Below are 19268 nucleotides of genomic sequence, written 5' to 3' on the forward strand. Positions count from 1 at the left end.
GGGCTGGAAGGTCTGCTCCCAGCGGTAAGCCCATTCCCCCAGTTGGCGTCTCAGTGAGAAGCAAGCGCAACCGGCAGGCAGCATCTTGGGGCACTTTCTGTCTTCCCCTGCCCGCGGAAGAGAGCGTGAAGTTTCTATAGGAGACGGATGCTGCAGTTTCTTTTTCTTCCTTCTTTTTTAAAGGACTGGGACAGCAGCCAGACCCGGGCTTCGGTCGAGTGTCCAGTCCTCCCAATGCAATGATGCCCTCGAGAATGGGTCCTTCCCAGAACCCCATGCTGCAGCACCCTCAGACCGCGCCCCTGTACCAGTCCTCGGAAATAAAGGGCTGGCCGTCAGGAAACCTCGCCAGGAACAGGTGAGGAGCAGGGACTTGAAAAGGCATTCATGTTCTGGGGCCCAAAGTGTAAGAAAGTAACCTCTGCATGCTTCAGCCAAGCCTGTGTGGACTGAGAGTGTGAAAGGCCTGGGTTTCTGTTAGGAAGTGTGTCATTTGGCTTCTCCATTTTGAGACTCCCTCCTGCCCCACACGTGTCCACAGGCAGCTGTGGAACAGAGAAGGCAAGGCAGGCAGGGGGTCCTCTTCTCCCCCCGTGTTCTCTGCTGAAGCACAGCGACACTTGACAGAACTGTGGTGGTCTCTGTGCGTGTCCGGTGTGACTAGAATGACCCAGGTCGTAATTTCGCACTTGGTTTACAGCTCCTTTCCCCAGCAGCAGTTCGCCCACCAGGGGAGCCCTGCGGCGTACAGTATGGTGCACATGAACGGCAGCAGTGGTCCCATGGGGCAGATGAACATGAACTCCATGCCCATGGCCGGCATGCCCATGGGTCCTGATCAGGTATGGGGGTCGGTCTGTCCCTTCCTTTTGTCAGAAAAATTTTCCTTATCTCTTGAGAGAGCCCAAGCCTCATCTGTAATCTAAAGGTCCTCAGCAGGTTTTCACCTTGGGGTGGATGACCCAAAGCTAGAGTCATTGGAAAAACTTGGGGTTCGAAGGCATTGGGCCATCCGGGAGCTTCGGTAATGCGGCATCTAAGGAATCTGAATCCAGCAGCCAGGGGGCCCGCTGCAGGCGCCTTCTGTGCTGTGCACAGCCCGTGTTTTCCTCGCGTGTCTTCTGCTTGATAACAGAAATACTGCTGACACCCCTACACCGGGACCTCCAGGAAATCACTGCACAGAGGACACTGCACGAAGATTCTCGGGAGTGAGGGATCCTCGCCTGCGCACTCAGCTCTGAGGAGAGACCCGGCTTCGGTCTCTGGGAAGGCTCTTCCGAGCGGTGTCATCTGAGCAGGACTGGATCTGAAGCAGATGCGCGATGCCTACCTGTATTTCCCGCCTCCTGGGTATCGTGGAGTTCACGACACATATTTTGGCATTCTGCCTCTTAGGGATGGGATTCTGGAGGGATGGAGTATGACTTACCCTGACACTCTGCCGTGCCTCTTCTTTCTGCCCGGTTGTCAGAGTGTTTCGCATCCGTGGGGGCGGGCTGGAGGACCTCGGAGAAGTCCAGAGAGGGGAGGAGGTCTGGTTTCTCTCGTGGCAGTGCCCGGCGAACTTCACGTGTTCTTGTCGTGACCAGATGGTTCTGTGTTCTCACCGGACTCTGTCCCGAGAAGTTGGCCTTTCTCAATTCTTGTCTTTCAGTGATTGTGTTGAGTTGCTCCTGCCCTGTTCTTGGTTGTCCTGGACCTTTCCCTGAGTAAGAACTTCCTGTCTTTAATGTCCTGTAACACTTGACCTCCAGGAGATGTCCTTGATGTCACATGGCTTCGTGGAAGGGACAGTGAGATGACAGTATTTAGTTGCAGCAGGAGCAGTTTTCCCCATGCGAACGTGCGGCCGAGTGCACTTTATTTAAAAAGTAATGGATAAATGCAATATTCCTGAGGTCTTGAGGAATGGTGAGCCACATTCCCGGTTTTTGTCCGAACGGATCCGTTGGGCAAGGACTATGGTTTCTGTTGTTGTTGGAAGTACTGGTGTCACCCTTCGCCTATATGGTAGAGCAATAATGCTTTTTGAAGAGAAGTTGCAGAAAACCCAAGGCCAGGTACTGCATTCTGAATCAGAATTTCGCAGTGTTTCTGTGAATAGATTTTCTTTTGTAAATAGGACCTTTAAGATATTGTATTATGTAAAATATGTATATACCTTTTTTGCAGGTCACAACAACTCATTTTTACAGAGTTTGTGAAGCTAAATATTTAACATTGTTGACTTCAGTAAGCTCAGTGTGGTGAGGCTACACACAGAAGAGACACCCCCTGAATTTTGGGGCCTGGGGGAGGGGATGGCGGTCTGCAGGCGCCCCTCCCCCCCCATGCTCCAGTGTTAGGTGCCTCCCTCTTGTAGGCCTCGTAAATGCTTTTTTTTTTTTTTTTTAAAAGACCATTTGTTTAGATGTAGGCATTTTAAATTTGTCTTTTAAATTCCTCTACCAGAACTAAGCACTTTGTTAATTTTAGGGGAAAGAATAGATATGGAGAAATAAACTTTTAAAAAAAGAGATCAAGAATTTTAAAAGATCAAACAATTTGATTGAAAAAAGAATCTTGGATTTTAAGCGGTCCTTGAATTAAACAATAGCAGCTCACGATACTCTGTTTTTTCATCGAATATGTTGCCTCTTCGTCCGCTGAAGGAGTGCTCTAAGGTTTTGGTTGCTAGGACCCAAATCCCACATGGAGATCTCGGGAGTAGACCCCTTGATGTGTGGCGTCTAGTGTCTGCTCGGCTGTCTTGTACTTGGAAGTGGTGCGCTCCTGGTCCCTGAGAGCCGGAGTGGCGTCGGGGTTTCTCAGGGAGCTCAGCCTCCAGGGCGGCGGGGCGTGCAGCTTCCCAGCTGTGGTCTGGCTGAGCACGTGCCTTTGTGCTCCCTGCCACTGCCCCTTTCTGCTCTTGCCGGGCCGGGACACTCGTTCTGGTCCGTTGGGAATAGAGAAGAAATTTAATTCCTTTTATCTGGCTTACTTTTTTCGCTTCAAATAGTTGAATGAAATTGGGTTTTCAAATATCTGTGAATTTCAAAGGTCTCTGGCTGGCTTTGGTATCAATTTCCTAGCAATAACCGAGAACCAGTTAATTTTTATTTTATTTCATAGATATTTAGCCAATTTTTCTAGGTATTTCTGAAGGTAAGATCACTTAATTTCTTTGACTTATGCATAAGTGAAACCCATATTTCCAGAACCACCGCTGGAATAGATTTGGATTTGACACCCTCTCCCCCACTGCCTGGTTGAAAATAAATCTGAGATTGTAAATCCATCGGCTTCCGTCACAGTGGCCTGTACTTTTCAGATAACATACCCTCCTGTCTGGAGACAGAGACGTAGCTGAGTCAGTCTCTCGTCTTTTTAGACACAGGTGTGTCACGTGTATCTGAACCTTTCCTGGTTACGTCACATGTGCGTGGGGAGAGAGAGAACGGTGCTCTTCCCTTTTTTGACTTTTAAAAATTACAAACAAAAAACACAAAGTTTTGTGATTCTTCAGTCCCAACTCCAGGCTAACTGGAAGGCAGCACCCCCTTTTGTATGGAAAAAAAAGGAGAAACTTTATTATAAGTTTTTATATTTTCTACTTGTTCCTTTTATTGGTGCAAACTTAAGAATTTGATTTCTTTTAATAGATGCCGTCTTTTGAGATAATTTGTTTTTACCTTTATTGCCCTTTTATCTTTTTTGGATACTTCTCTTTGTACTCCTGCTGCCTACCTCTCCCTACTCCCCAACCCCCACTTTTTTAAACCTTGGTATTTCATCTGCTTTTAGAATGTGTGATATTTCCAGTACCTACTTTTTTGCTGAATCCAAAGATATATAAATATAAATATATATATTTTATAAAGATCAAAATGATAATAGAGGAGATACATTTCTTCCTTTCAAAAGCAAATAGAAATTCATTGTTAATGTTCGTATTACGATGCCACTGTACTGAATTGTGCATCTTGATGGAGAAGGTGTAAATATCAATCACCAGGACTGCTTAGTTAATTGGTATTTACTATCTAGGTGAGTTGGGGGTATGGGGAGGGGGAGCATAGAACATGCTTGGCTTGCGGCCCTTGAAAGGACTGCCAAGTTGTCCTTATGCCTCTCTGGTTCCATGAGTTTTGTTCACAAGCGGGTGTGTCCTAGGAGTAAAGACTGTAGGACAGACAAAACCCCCTGCTTCAGAGGAGCAGGAGCTGCTTTTCAGCTCGAAGGCCAACTGTTTAATGAGCAAGGTGTTTTTTCTTTCCTTCTTTCTCTGTCTTTCCAATGTGTGGAATTTCGATGATGGAAATGTCATTCTGAGAGCAATATTTAAAATTCTCAGGAACTGACTTATAATAGTATTGAGAATGAATTCAGTTTCAATTAAGTTTACATTAAATGTTTCTTCTAAAAATCTAAATCATTCTCTACACTGCAAAGAACCCAGACCACATGGGATAACTTAGGAGATGGTTGAGTGGTAAGCTCTGACTGCGTTGCGATCATTTTGGATGTCATTGTAAATAAAGGTTTCTATTTAACATTGACGCCTAAGAGCTTGCTTGTTTCCTTCTTTTCCTTTGAAAAAAAAAATCCTGATTGGATTAAGGGTAAAGAGGTGGTTAAGGGATCCTGTTTCAAATAATGGAAAAGCGGAGCTGTTAACGCTGGAAGGCGAGCGCTTTGGGGGGCCTCTCCACCGTCTGCTCATGGAGAAGCGCGGCAGGTTGGGTGGGGGGGGGGGGGCCCTCCTGTTCCGCCATGCTGGGCAGGCCGGGCAGGCGGGCGCAGAGAGGGGCCTAGCAGCGTGAATTGCTATGCAGCCGGTTAACATTTTTAAAAAGCAGGGTCCTGAAGCGGGGGGAATGGGAAACTTACCTGCGAGGTTGCTGAAGTGTGGTGAATTTTCGTCATTAATTTATACTCCTCTATTCCCCCTTGGGAAAACCCAAGTGTCTCCTTCCAAAAAGGTGTTGACTGCTTTTTTGAAAAAACCAAGCACACCAAAGAACTCCCAAGAACGGTCTTTTACAAACGTTAAAGGTTACCTCATACCAACTGCCGGTCGTTGGCTGGGACTTCGAACGTCGTACGACAATACTGAGACTACAAAACTTCTTTACAAATACAGTTTTGTTAAAACCTGGGACATACATACATCAACTTCGTTTTTTCCAGTACTTTAAAAAACATCAGTTCTGGGACATGACAAAGGCATAGGGGCGGGAACGGCGTCTGGGCAGGAACAGAAATGTCCACAAGTGCAAGGGGTTTTCTTTACACTGGCCACAGAGCGTTTATTGACACCACCACTCCCGCAAACCGGGTTTTCTGGTTAGATCCCCTACGAGTTCCCACGCCGTTACGCGCGGAGTCTCCTATGTACAGTGGAGTCCGTCCTTCCGACACAGCCGGCCTCACGGCGCGCGTGCGCGTGCCCGTGCGCGTGCCCCCGCGCTGCCGGCTCCCGGCCCGGCCCGGCGCCGCCTCCAGGCAGCTGCAGGTTGCGTCTTTGTGACGAACCGAAAGAAGGGTCTGAAACAGGGGTGTTCTTCCCCTATGATTTAAAAAAAAAAAAAAGTTCCAGTGCCTTACACCGTTGGGGGAAATTGCCGAGAAACTCTTCTTCCCTTTGTAAGCCTCTCAGAGAGGGTTAGTGGTGACTGTTGGATATGAAAATGCATTTTGTGCAGCTGGTGAGGTATCGTCCAAAGCAAAAAGCAGGGGCAAAAACGGACTTCCCGAAGTCCCACTCCTCCGCACGGTTGTCTTCCAGAGCGGGCCATGTGGACGGGAAGCGGGTCCCGGGACCCAGGCCCCCGGCTGCCCGCCTGAAGTCGTGCACGGCCTTCCCGGTCGGTAGGGTCCGGTGGCGCTTCTGGTCTGGAGGCCCGCGTGCGCTTCCTAACCTTCCCAGCCTTCCCACAGCTGTCCCCTGCGGAACAAAGCGGACTCCTCTCAGCGTCCCCGGTCCCCGGAAGCAGCCCCGGCGCGCCTCGGCGCTTTGCCACGGGTGTGGCTGCCCGGAGGGCGTGTGCAGCGCCGCCGAGGAAGGGCCCGCTCCCAGCCAGCCGCCCCGACTCCGTCTGTGGCTTGCACACGCCGCCCGGCAGAGGCGGCACTGGGGACGTGACCGGGCGGCGACGCGCTCTCATTCCGGGGGCGCCGAAGAACCGCCCGGCCGGCCGCACAGCCACAGGTGGTTTCCGTGCACGGAAAGAAGGGAGGGCAGAGACCCGAGGCCGCACAGGGCAGGGCACCAAGCGGGTCTGTTTGCCTGGCTGGTAACCGAATGGCAGAGGAATGGCCGGCGGGAGTGGAAAACCCTCACGCCTGTCTGCGGTCAAATGCTCGTGCCCCGAGCTGTACCCCCCTCACACGTGTCTGTGGGTTTGGATTTGCTCCGTGAGTTCGAGGATTCGAGCCCCATCCCACTGGTCGTTCCCGTTAGCCTAGAGGGGACCCAGGTCGCCCCAATCGCAGCCCTTCGGCAGACGCTCTGGCGCTGGGGGGGAGACTTGGGGGCAGGGATATTTTGGGAGCCGTTTCAGGGGGTCGCCCTGCTGCTGCCATGGACGGGCCGGCTAGCCCTTCCGCAGCCTTTGAGATGGCTGGTAAGTGTACGGCTTACACGCTTCTCAACCCCTAAGGACTACGCTGGTCTCCCCGGCCTCGGGTGTGCTACAGGTAACGTCACACAAGGTGTTGATCTAGGACCCGGGAAGCCCTGGCTCCCTGCTCGTGACACGGACAGACAGGATCACGAGAGCAAGGGCATGCACACACAGCAGCTTCGGCAAACCAGATCTCTCTGTAAATCGGCTCCTCAACTCACAGCGATTTGGAAGAAGGTCTCTTCATTTCTGGCCACTTTCGACGCTGAAACTGCCTACGTTTTGGGGTGTGAGACAGAGTCCGTTAGCTTCACCCAGAAAGACAACCCCCCCCCCCCCCGGTGGGTGGTCCAGGCCCCTGGCAGACCAGAGAAAGGGCAGGGCCTCAGCCCGACTCGGGCCACCTCAGAGGCTGGACCCCGGATGGGCCAGCACAGGGGATGGGCTCAGGCTCTAACAACGGGACCGGATACCTGTATTGCTCGTAGCTCCCTCCATCTTTAAGTCCTAAGTGAGACACACATGAACAAAAGAGAAACAGTTTAGGGCAAAAAAAAAGGCCCAAGCAATGACACCTGCTTTGTAACTGCCTTTCTTCTTTTTTTCCTGTTTTTGTCATTCATGACCTTGACCGTGTCCCCCAGGGCAGATGTTCCCGAGACTCCTAGGTAGCCTGGGGGTTGCCCGTACTGCGTGTCACCAGCTGTAGGACCCTGATGTATCCGTCCAACAGTGACCTGGGTCACGGTCATGGTGGGGAGGCACATACGGGCAGGGACACCTATACCAGAGGACCGGAAGCCATGGGCCCCGAGAGCGGGGCGGCGGGGACATCTGTGTGTGGCTCTCGGCAAAGTTCCTGGAGGATCGGCCACGTGATCCAGCGTGTGGGCTTCGGAATCAGCCCTGGTCATGTGACCGCCCTGAAGCACGGACGAGCAGATTCCCGCCCACCCCCCCAAGGATTGTCACAAGGTGATGAGATGTCACGTGACTGGGAGACATGTAGCACCGTGACCGACACAGCGTGTCGGGACTTCCATGACCTTGGTGCACGTTAGGGAGGGGGAACCGCAGCCCCCGCTTCAGACGAGGCCGACCTCCTAAATTCCCTCCTGCGGGGCCCTGCTCCCCGCGGCCCCACGCCGCAGCGCCGACTCACCCAGCTCCATGTTCCGCGTCCGGGGGTTGCACTGCTTGGAACCCTTGCAGCTCCTCAGCTCCATGAGCTGCACGTGGAGCTGGTTGAGGACGTCCCTGTCCAGCGTGTTCACCGCGTTCATCAGCTGCGCGGGACAAAGGTCGTCAGCAAGGCGTGTGCGGGACCCCCTACCTGCTTCCCCCAACCAGGGCACTTCCTCCAGGCAGGCCGGGAGCAGGGATGCTGGGGGCAGTGGCCTTTGCTCTGCCAGACTGTGTCGTGCCCGTGAGCCCCGCCACATTCTCTCCCGCGGGACAGACCGGCCCCAGGTGCCTCCCTTTCCCGACCAGCGGCTCCAGCGCCTCGGCGGCCGCTCTGTCCTACAGCTCCGGACCGTCCCCCGCAGCCCCTCGGCGCCTCCTGACTGCAAAGCTGCCACTTCGGGAAGGGGGGGGGGGCTCAGGGACCCGGGTTCTTGCCTCCTCTGGGAGCTGCTGGTGACAAAGCTGCGCGCTCTGCCACCCCCTGGTGTAAAGGACGGGGACGGCCTGTCTAAGGGGAGAGACCGGCAGCCTGTGGGGCAGCTGAAGGCCAGGACTGGGGAGCCGCTGGCATTTAGAGACCAGGTTTCCTACAAAACCACTGCAGGATTTCTCGAGCCCCGGAAGCCGGACGGAAGCAAGGCCGCGCTGCTGGGACGCGCCGGCGCGGAGGAGCTCCTGGGGACCGGCCGTCTCAGAAGGGCCGCGCACAGGCCGCTCGCTAGAGACCGGGGCCTCCTGTCTGTCTTGCACGTCCTGGGGCCCCGGGCGGGTGTGTGTTCCGAGGGTTGTACTCGCAGACACTTGGGCTAGTGCTTGGCATGTCACGACTGCTGGCTGTGGCCGGCGTGTCCCCGTAGGCCCGCAGGGTTTGGTCTGACCCTAGGGACCCTCAAAGCCCTCCAGTTCTAGCAGCCTCCACACTTGCTTTAAAGCCTGCGGGTGCCCAAGTGAGAGGGACAGGCGGTGTAAGACCCAGACTCCAGGTGCGGGAGGATGGCGGCACGGGGGGCCGAGGACGCACCAGTCCCTCCCGCCCTAGGGGCCCAGGGGGAAGCCTGGGCTTGGAAGATGTGCTGTCCCTTGCTCAGGGGCCCCGTCCCGGCTTCTCCAGCCTGGGTTGCGCGTACCTGGTAGGGGTCCGTGTTGAGATCAAAGTACTCCAGGAAGCCCGTGGCGAATTCGCAGAAGAGGAAGTTGTGGGTCTCGTTGATGGTCCTCATGCACCAGTACGTGTTGTTGTTGGCGCTGGTGCAGGCGCAGAAGGGCCCCACTGCCAAGGGAAGGGGGTGCGCGCCGGTGAGCGGCCCACCGGGGTTCCCGTCTAGGGCCCTGGGTCCCCTTCTGTCCCCAGGGCTTGTGAGCCCCGCGGCCCCGAGCTGGGGGCCCCTTGGTGGTGGGGGGGTCCCCGTGCAGTCCGGGAGCAGCCCTCCTGCCCGCGCCAGCCCGCTCGCTCACGCGTCCAGAGCGGCGCCGTCTGCCAGTGCTGGTTGTCGTGGGTGAAGCACGTGAGGCCCGGCATGCTGCACGTGTCGTTGTTCTGCAGGCGCTTGAGCAGCTTGCGAAGTTTCTTCTTCCGCTTCTGCTCCCGCAGCAGCCACACCTTGTCCTTCTCCTGCAGGCCCTTCCTAGGGGCACACACGGCCACACCCCTCACACCTCCCCCATTCCCCGCCTGCAGCCTCCTGGGGGTCCGGGCCCCTGAACCTCGGCTCTTCCTGCCGGCGCCCTGCCATGGGGGGGGGGGTCCCCCAGGCGGAGGACCGCTGGCCAAGACCCACTGCTGGTCTGACGCCGGCTGGGGGCCAGGCCCAGTCTGCGCGGCCCCTGCAGCCGGCTCCCCCAAGCGGCCAGACTCAGCCCCGCCCTGCTTGGTGGGGCGGCAGCAACCCCTCCAGCCACGGGGGGGCGCCGGGGAGCCGCTCAGGGAGTCCCAGCTTTTCAAGGCCTACCTCCCTCGGAAGGGCCCGGACCTCGTTCCTTCTCCTGTTTGCCTTAGGTCCCCTGAGCCTTAACCTGCCCTTACCTGAAAGGGTGCAGACTGGAGCCCTTGTGCTTGAGGCGGCCTTTGTGCTGGGTGTGGTAACTGTAACAGAGCCCGCCCCGCCGTTCAGAAGCTGCTTACGGGGCAGCTCTTGGGGAGGGGGGTCGTGCAAACCGCGGTTCCCTCGGACCCCTGGCTCGCTCTCTGGGGCAGCGCTGGGGCGGAAATCATCCCCAGGGAGGCAGCTCCAGCCCGGAGGCGAGCCGGGGGCTCCTGGGTGCGGTTAAGTCAGTGGGACTGGAAGCTGGGCTGGCACCTCCGGGTTGGGGGGCCGCCAGAGCCCTGCCCACCGCATGCGGGCTCGGCGCCAGCCCCTTCTGAGGAGGGAGCACGCTGTCTGGTGCAGGACCCATGGGCCACCTGTGGCTGTTTCCATTTACATCAACCCCCAAGTTCAGTTCCCCTTCACCCCAGCCACATTTCAAGAGCATGAGAGCCACGCGGCGTTGCTGGCTGCCGTGCTGGACGGTGTAGACACGGCCCAGTGCCGGCATCGCGGAAATTCGGCTGGACAGGGAGCCCCGGGCCACAGTTCGCTGAGCTGGTGACGTGGTGACCTTGGACCACGTGGGCTGTTCCTGGAAGGGCAGTGAGCAAGGCACCTTCCCCTCCTGGGAACCAGCCCCCCACGGCTAGAGCCTGCCCCTGTCCGTGGTGCAGGCGGGACGTCTGGCCGGCTCCTGGGGGGTGGCGGTCTGTGTCCAGCACAGACAACGGGCATGTGAGTTCCTACAGGGTTTCTGGTCTCCCCCTGAGCGAGGAGCTAGGGCGGTACACATAACGAAAGGAGTCCCAGAGCAGAGGCCGTGTCCCCAGGAGTGTCCTGCAGGAGCACCAGGGGCCTTTCCGGGGTTTCCTGGCTGGTCCTCGCTGCCTCCTCACCTGATTTTGTGACAATCACATTCCTCGGGCCGCTTTTTCTTCAGGTGACCTCGGACTTCCCGCAGGTTCTTAATTTTGTTCTGCAGGGTTTCAATCTGAGGCAGAGAGCAGGCGAGGAGGCTATGAAACTCTGGGGGGGGGGTGTGTGGGGAAGAAGGGACGGCCTGGGGGGGGCTGGGGGCCTTGGCCTGCATCTGGGGCTGCGGAGGGGCCCTAGATTCCCCCTGGCGAAGTGGCCAGGCTCCCGAGGACCAGCTGAGCCCACCGAGGCCTCGTCTCCCCCAGGCTCAGTCCCGGACTACACTGTCCTCCCCTGTGGCCTGGAAGCGGCCCGTCTGATGTCCGAGGATTCCGGGAGGACTCGCTGCCCTCCTGGTATGGCTGGTGGCCCTGCCGAGCTCGGGGTGTGTGTGTGGGGGAGTGCTCCCGGCCCAGAACCCCTCACCTCGTGGTCGATGTGCAGCTTGTGATCTTTCCAGGCCTGCAGGGACTTGTACAGATCCAGGTCGCACTGGACCGTGTCATTCTCGAGGATGTAGCACCTGCTCGGGAGAAGGGGCCACGTGTGCCTCCGAGGGGCCCGAGATGTGAGTGCTCCCCCCGCAAGGCCCCGGCTGCCCCTCACACGCCTGCCCTCCTCCAGGACGCTCACCGGTGTGTCACTTTAACGGGGTTGGGGGCTGAGGAGTCCGGAAGGCCTCCAGTACCACTGAAGTCTCCGCCGTCCTTGTCATCTGGGTCCTCGGGGGCCCCCGGCCAGTGCCGCTTGCTAAGGTTGCGGGGCTGGGATGCGTCGTGCAGGCCTGTGCGGTGCACCCCGCCGTCCTCCTCGATGGCCACGGAGCGGATGGAGCGGTTCCGGGCATAGCTGGTCTTGTACTCTGTGGGCGTCGGCGGGTGGCTGGGTTAGCGGGGCTGGCCGGGCCGGCCGGGCTCTCCGGGCAGCGGACTACTGGTCCCGACACTCGAGGGCTCATGAGACCCACCCGCCCGGGAAGCAGGACCCGGATGGACCCCAGTGGGAAGGACCACACAGTGATTCAATCAGGAAAACGCAAGGCGCAGAGCTAAGGAGAGAGTGGCTTGAGATGATCCCCGGAAAGAGCTACGCGTGGACACACGTGGTCCAGCCATGTGATGGACTGTCCAGCCACAGAGGACCGAGGCCATGATGCACGCTACCATGTGGGTGGGCGTCCACCTCGCGACGCTCTGTGAACGCAGCCAGACACCAGAGATCCCGTGCTGTGCGGGTCTATGTGTTCAGAGCGTCCAGAGGAGGTAAGGAAACCAAAAACAAGTTCACGGTTGCCGTGGGATGGAGAGACAGTGGTGGGGTTCCCTTTTGGGGTGATGGAAGGTTCTGGAAGTAGAGGTGGAGGGTGCACTACACTGTGAATGTCATACATCCTTCTGAATTGTAGACTTCAAAATTATAGAAATGGTAAATTTTATGGTGCCTGAATTTCACATCAATAAAAAGAGAAAAAGTGAAAAAAACGGAACGTGGATATAAAATCATTAAGTAAGGAGATTAAATCAGTGATCTGAAACTTCCCAATAAACAGAAGTCCAGGACCAGATGGTTTCACTGGTGAAATCTACAACGCATTTAAAGAAGAATTAATATTGGTCCTTCTCAAACTCTTCTAAGAAACAACATTTCCAAACTCACTTCATAGGTCAGCATGACTCTGATATCAAAACCAGACAAGGACACCACCAGAAAAGAAGATGATAGGCCAGTTTCCCTCATGAACGTAACGGCAACACCCCTCAGTAGAAGTATCAGCAAACCGAATTCAGTAATACAGTAAAGGATCAAAGAGCACAATAAAGTGGGATTTATGCCAGGGCTGAGAGGATGGCCTGCCGTCTGCCAGTCAAGCCGTGTGATACCCCACGTTTAACAAAATGAGGGAGAAAAGTCGTGGGATCATCTCAGTGGATGCAGGAAAAGACAAAATTCCGCACCCGTTGATGATAAAAAACTGATCAGGACGAGGTTAATATCCAAAATAGATAAAAACTTACACAACTCCACAGCATAAACCCAAACAATCTGATCTAAAAATGGGCAGAGACTCTGAATAGACATTTTCCCAAAGAAGATATCCAGATGGCCAACAGGTACACGAAAAGGTGGTCGGCACTGCTCTCATCGGGGAACGCTCAGCAAACCCTCCATGAGCTACCCCCTCACACCTGTTAGAATGACTGTCATCAAAGGGACAGCAAACAGGGGCTGAGCCTGGGGGGCTCAGGGGGTCAAGCCTCTGCCTTTGGCTCAGGTCATGGTCTCAGGGTCCTGGGACTGAGCCCCTGGTTGGGCTCCCTGCTCGGTTGGGAGTCTGCTTGTCCCTCTCTGTCCTGCTCGTGCTCTCTCTCTCTCTTAAATAACTACGTAAATAAACTCTTAAAAAACAAAACCCAAAAGACCAACATGGATGGACCCAGAGGATATATAATACTAAGTGAAACAAGTCAGACAGAGAAAAACACCACCTGATCTTACTTACACGTGGAATCTAAAAATACCCCCCCCCCAAAAAAAACCCCGAGCTCATAGATACAGGGAACAGACTGGTGGTTGCCAGAGGTTCTGGGGGCAGGAATGGGCGAAATGAGTGAAGGGGCTCAAAAGGTACTTCTAGTTATAGAAGGCCCGAGGCCTGGGGAGGCCGTGTATGGGACGGTGACTCTAGCTGATAGGCCCGTACTGTGTATCTGAACGTTTCTAAGAGAGACCTTTTCACATTTTTACAATAAACGAATCTTTGCCACCGTATGGTGATGGATCTTAACTTCCTATTGTGATCATTTTGCAAAGTCGGCAAGTATTGTTCACTATGTTGCACACCCAAAACTACCATGTCAGTTACACCTCAACAAGAAACAAAGACGCGGGGGCACCTGAGTGGCTCAGTGGGTTAAGCCTCTGCCTTCAGCTCAGGTCAATATCTCAGGATCCTGGGATCGAGCCCCACATCAGACTCTCTGTTTAGCAGGGAGCCTGCTTCCCCCTCTCTCTGCCTGCTTCTCTGCCTACTTGTTAACTCTCTCTCTGTCAAATAAATAAATAAAATATATATATATAAAAAAAAAAGAAACAAAGACGCGAAAAACCCGCATTAATTTGAACTGGAAAAGAACAAAGCTAGGTAGCACATTCTTCTGGAAAGGAAAGGGAACGGCTTGCAGGAGGGTCTCTGAGCTTCTCTGTCTGATTGGCCAGCCCGGAGCTGGATGTTCTCCTGGGGGCTGGGCAGGGAGACAGGGCTCAGAGGCATTTTCTTCCAGGCTCTGCGTCCATCCGCTACTGAAAACTGAGGGCATGCAGGCTAAAATCAGAGCCCACATTGCTTGCAGATCTTCTGTATATTAAAAACCAACTTGGATCAAGTTGGTAACATTGGAGAAAGGTGGGGATGGGTGGTCATGTAGCAGATTTCCAGCTTCGGAGGACAGAACCAGAGGCACCTGCCTGCCCTGGGTCCACGGGCCTGCCCAGTACGCCCGGGGAAGGGGCTGACCCCGCTTCTTTAGACAGGTGGTCCGTTCTCCTGTTGGCCACAGTCCCCAGCCCTCCTTTCTGTCTTAAAGCTCTGCCCCCTTCACTCAGGCCTGGCCCTGCTGTGCAACAAGTCTGTAAACCCCCTGGTCTGGTGCATCTTTCTGGAGAAGGGCCTAGAGCCCCGCTCGGCCCACCTTTCTGCTGGGCTCCCAGCGGCCACCAGATGGCGCCCGAGGCCCGCGGACAGGACTCCCCGGGTGTGGAGGGAGGGGGTTGCAGAATGTCCCTGGGCAGCAGAATCTGCTCTGGATGCCCCCGCTCCTGGGGCAGATGTTTCAGTTCCCAGATCCCTTCTATCAGAGTCACACGGGCCAAAGGATCTGGGGGCCCAGGCCCAGGAGAGGCATCTCTTAGGAAAACCTTGGGCCAGCTCTCCCCTTGGCTTTTTCCTTCCTGAGTCCAGTCCCCCTGAAGCCACAGTCCCTGGGCTCCTGATACACACAGTGTGAGCCGCTGGCTCATGCGTGCCCACGAGGGTTCTTGCTGTCCCTGCTGTCCTGCTTGCTCAGGAGTCGATGGCTTCGACCTGCCCACCTCCACGCCCCAGCCATGCACCCAGAGGTCCCCAAGCTCTAGCCAACGGCCGAATCTTGGCCTCTGTCCGGTTTTGTAAGAAAGCTACCGAGGCCACGGCTCTTTCCTCGCTCCAGTGACAGAATGGAGAAGTCGAGAGACTGTTCAGCCTGCAAAGCCTCAAAGATTTACTCTGCTCCTTTACAGATGAGGCTGCCGGCCCCCGTGTGAACCTTTGCCTGGACGTGAAGCCACACTCCTCGCTCTCCTGGTCCCCCTTGTGGGCTTTGTTTCTGGAGTCCCAGAGGCACCCCCGCCAACCTGCGTCCTGGGAATGGAAGGGCTTCATAACCCCGTGGCCAAGAGTGTGGGCTCTGGAATCTGACTGCTCGGGTGCAAATCCTGAGCAAAATGTGACCCGGGACAATTTGGTTAACGCGAGCAGCTGTGTCCTCACAGCGGTCCCTGCCCTGCAGGGCTTTTAGCAGGACGACGTGAACAGAGCTGGTAACTTCTGCAGCCCCTGGAAGCTGGTATCAAGCAGCCGCCCTGTGGTTAGAGGGCACTCGGCAGCTGGGTCAGCCTTGTCTGAGGTCCCCAGCGGGGCCCATCCACCCCCCCAGGCCTGGAAAACCCTGGGCCCTGCAGCCTGCTCTCTGGGGCGGGACACCCAGGGCCTCTGTGCCCCCTCTTCTGGCATCTTCCCACTCCGTTAACTTGCTTACACCTTGTCTCACCCATGGGGCCTGATCTGCGTCTCTCTCGTTTGACTTTGGAACCTCAGCGTTTGGTGCCCAGTGGGGCTGCGGGTTTGTTGGGAGCCCAAGTGAGTAAACGGTGGCTGGTGGGGCCCGTCGCCCCGTGCTGGGCTGGCCAGCCCTGCCTGCCTTCCTCCCGCCACAGTTGGTGCCCACAGCTGGATCATGGCGGGCTGAGATCTGAGTGGCTTTGAACCGGGGCTTCTCAACCCCCAAATTGGTGACATTTGGGGGCCCAACAATCCTTTGTTGTGGGAGACTGTCCTGTGCCTTGTGGGATGTTTGCAAGTACCCCTGGCTGCTTCCCACCCGAGGCCAGGAGCAGCCCCCATCACAGGGCTGTGACAAGGAGATATGTCTCCACAGGGCTAAGTGTCCCCTGGGTGCGGGCAGGGGGGCAGCTGTGGAGGGGCTGAGAAGCCTTGCTCAGGGCCGGCTGCTCAGAAAGGGGCGGGAGGCACTTGTGTGTGGGGGGATGAACGCGGGGCCAGCGGATGAGGCCTGGACCCCCAGTTCAGCTGTGTGACCGGGCTTTCCCGTGCATCCTAAGGAGGGTCCCCGCCTTGGTCCCCATGTTGCCGCAAGGTGTGTCTAAGACGGGACCTCGGTTACTCTGAACTCCCGTCTGCGCTTGGGCACACTGGGGTCCTGTCTATGTCGGTGCTTTTTCTTTCCTCTGAGTATTAGTGGGGGGCGGGGATCTTAACTGAGTCACAGCTTCTCGTGCTATTCGAAGATCAGGCACCGCGCCGTGTGCCGAAGCTGTGGAATTCAATCTGGAAGCCCGTGCTCTGAGCTGGCTAAAGTAGATGAGCTTGGCGGTGGCTAATGGGCTTGTGAGGCCATATAACGGGGGGCCCCCCCGCTCGGAAGCACTATCGGAGGCAGCAGGAACCGGGGCGCTGTGGAGGGGACTCTGACCCGGGCGACACCACGGATGACCGTTGAGGATGTCATGCTGCGTGAGGTAAGCCCGCCCCACGAGGACACGCACTGCACACTTATTCGGGTCCACACAGCACTCAGACGTCCGGAGACGGCAATACAAGGCTGGTGGCCAGGGCCAGGGGAGGGAGGGGAATGGGCACAGTTTCAGTTTTGTAAGATGAGGAGAGTCTGGGGATGGATGGTGGTGATGGCCGTGCAACCACGTGAAGGTGCTTAATGCCCCTGACCTTGCACTTGAAAATAGTTAGAGGGTTGCCCGGGCGGTGCGATCGGTTCAGTGTCCGACTCTTGGTTTCAGCTGAGGTTGTGATCTTAGGATTGTGGGATTGGGCCCCACACTGGACTCTGTGGTCAGTCCGGAGTCTGCTTGAGACTCTCTCCCTCTCCCTCGGCCCCTCCCGCTCAGGCTCTCTTTCTCTCTCTCTCTCTCAAATAAATCTTAAAAAAAAAAAAAAATTAGGGGCACCTGGGTGGCTCAGACGGTTAAGCGTCTGCCTTCAGCTTGGGTCATGATCTCAGGGTCCTGGGATCGAGCCCCACGTTGGGCTGCTTCTCCCACTCCCTCTAGCCTTCTGCTTGTTTCTCTTGCTCTGTGGCTCAAATGAATAAATAAAATCTTTTTAAAAAATTTAAAAAGGTAGGTAGAATGGTAAACCTTATGTTACATCTATATCGCCACTATTAGGAACAAAAACACTCGGGGCTAAAGTCTCTAATTAGTCTCTAATAATTGTCCTTGGGTCCGGGGGCCTGACACGTGGGCAGCATGGGGAACTGCCCGGGTCTGGAGGGGATGCTTCTGGTCCGAAGACTGGGTCTCACCGAGACGGAGGCCTGGCCCCAGGGGTCTCTGAGCACGCTGCAAGCACAGGTGCATTCATTTCCAGGTAGAGCTGAACCTTGGAATGGGGCCAGGACTTGCCCAGGGTGACAGGAGTTTTGCGGTTGGATCTAGGGGACTCTGGGTCTGCTTTCTCTGTCCACTGTCTGTCTGTCTGTCCTTCCTCAGCCCCTGCGGGGAGCGAGCCGTGACGTCTTGGACGGCTCCTCACTGGGATGGAGACTCTGCCCCACTTATCCAAAGTACAGCTGATTCTCGTTATTTGAGGTCGTTATGTTCTATAAAGTCCCCTGAACACTGGGTTAGCTGACACCGTGCCACTGCTCCTCGGGAAAATGTGGGGCTCGGTTCCTGCGAGCCTCTGGTCACAGCGAGTTTGTCAGCTATCAAGACAGAAACTTGTTCTCTGTGTTTCTGTTTGAAGACGCCTCGTTTAATAGATATTGTTGATCCTTTAACACTGAGCTCCTGGCCGACAGCCCTGGGTCTCATGCCAGAGGGAAGCCTATCTAACCCATGTGTCTCCTCCCTGGGGCACATCTCAGCCTTCCTGTGCCTGGGGACACCACGTAACACCTCAGCACCAGGCCGAGCAGTGACCTCACCGGGCAAAAGCACAAAAAATGCTCGCACACGGTACTAGAGCGGCGGCTGGAAAGCAGGACAGACGCTGCCTCGTCCGAGCTCAGCTGGGACCGAGTGTGTTGCCTGTTGCCTGACTCAGAAATTTCTGCCACTCCGCACGTGCCGTCAGTGACCGAGAAAGCACCCTGACTACTAATTTGGGGGCTACAGGTCAAACACCGCTAGGAAGACAATCGGCAAATAACGAGGAGCGACCATCAGACGGTTCTCCCTTCCACGGCCTTCCAGAGCCTGACCTCTTCCTGCACGCGCCCGCCTGGGCCAAGCACCAAGGCTTCTCGCCAGGTCTCTTGGAGGCCACCCAGCTGGCCTCCCCACAGACCTCCTGCTTCTGCTCCTGTCCCCTGGCAGTCCAGCCAAGTGGCTGCTGGAGGATCCCTTGAAAACACCAATCTGACCTTGGTTCCTCTGCTCAAAACTGTCCATTGGCTTCTCATCTCAGAGTAAGGGCCGTGGGGTAAGGCCCCTGCACAGCGGACCCCGACCTCTCTCCAGCCCTCTCCTTGGCCTCTTCAGCTACTGCCGGGTGCAGCGCTCCGTACCCTTGCACGTTCTCTTCCAGCGTCATCGCTGTCCGGGCCTGTGGCTGTGTCCCCGCTCCCAGAACGTCACCGGGCTCCAGCGACGCACGTCTGGGGGGCTGCGGAGGACTGTGCCCCTCCCGCCCCGTCCCGCCCAGGCCGCCGCACTCACTCTTCTTGAAGAGCTTCTTCCGGCGGCCGGCCAGGCTGAGCTTGGAGTCGCCGACGTCGCAGGCACACGCCTCGCCGCCGGGCGCGTGGTACTCGGGCACCAGGTTGGAGAGCGCCCCGCCCCCCAGCCGCGCGGGGCCCTTGCACTTGTGCAGCTTCAGCTTCCCGGACGCGTCCTCCACGCACTGCCACTTCTGCAAGACACAGCCGGGCCCTCAGGCTCCCGGGCCCCCCCTTACCGTCCCCATCCCGCCCCGAGCCGGCCCCCTCCTCCTGGCCCTCGCAGCGCCAGACACAGGCTCTCGGGCTCTCGGACAGAGGGACGCACGTCTGCGGTGGGAGGAGCACAGAAGGGCGGGTGGGGGCGGGGCTCAGAGTGGGGGCGGGGCTCACAGCACCCCTCATACCCTGAGGGGTATGGCCTCAGAGGGGCTGAGGGGGATGAGGGGGACGGGTGGCTTGGTCGGCAGGGCCACGACTGTGTCCTGCCCCTGGGTGACTGTTGGGACTGGAGTCCTGGAGGCCCCAGGGCTGTAGCTGGGGGGGCTAGAGACGGATGCCTCCCCAGCGGGTCAGCCCGA

The 19268-nt window shown here is 56.6% G+C and overlaps 2 protein-coding genes across 14 annotated transcripts in view; one reads left to right on the top strand and one right to left on the bottom strand.

Annotated features, from left to right (window-relative positions):
* NCOA3 (nuclear receptor coactivator 3) overlaps positions 1-4548 on the top strand; it is a 142372-nt gene extending 137824 nt beyond the window's left edge. For all 8 annotated transcript variants that reach the window (XM_045980301.1, XM_045980303.1, XM_045980300.1 and 5 more), the window contains 3 exons: positions 184-358; positions 701-842; positions 1136-4548. In XM_045980301.1, coding sequence (XP_045836257.1) covers positions 184-358; positions 701-842; positions 1136-1147 — 329 coding nt within the window. In that variant the 3' untranslated portion in view covers positions 1148-4548. The remainder of the gene's footprint in view (positions 1-183; positions 359-700; positions 843-1135) is intronic.
* Positions 4549-5564: 1016 nt separating this feature from the next.
* SULF2 (sulfatase 2) overlaps positions 5565-19268 on the bottom strand; it is a 114121-nt gene continuing 100417 nt past the window's right edge. For 5 of the 6 annotated variants that reach the window (XM_045981228.1, XM_045981230.1, XM_045981231.1 and 2 more), the window contains exons 11-21: positions 18689-18881; positions 11369-11597; positions 11162-11258; positions 10717-10811; positions 9817-9876; positions 9249-9418; positions 8921-9063; positions 7771-7894; positions 7082-7115; positions 6830-6883; positions 5565-5929 (exon numbers count right to left, since the gene is read on the bottom strand). In XM_045981228.1, the coding sequence (XP_045837184.1) occupies positions 5899-5929; positions 6830-6883; positions 7082-7115; positions 7771-7894; positions 8921-9063; positions 9249-9418; positions 9817-9876; positions 10717-10811; positions 11162-11258; positions 11369-11597; positions 18689-18881 (1230 nt within the window). In that variant the 3' untranslated portion in view covers positions 5565-5898. The remainder of the gene's footprint in view (positions 5930-6829; positions 6884-7081; positions 7116-7770; positions 7895-8920; positions 9064-9248; positions 9419-9816; positions 9877-10716; positions 10812-11161; positions 11259-11368; positions 11598-18688; positions 18882-19268) is intronic. The other variant, XM_045981229.1, reaches the window with a different exon arrangement.

This window comes from Meles meles, chromosome 16 (assembly GCF_922984935.1).
Source record: "Meles meles chromosome 16, mMelMel3.1 paternal haplotype, whole genome shotgun sequence".
Lineage (NCBI taxonomy): Eukaryota > Metazoa > Chordata > Mammalia > Carnivora > Mustelidae > Meles > Meles meles.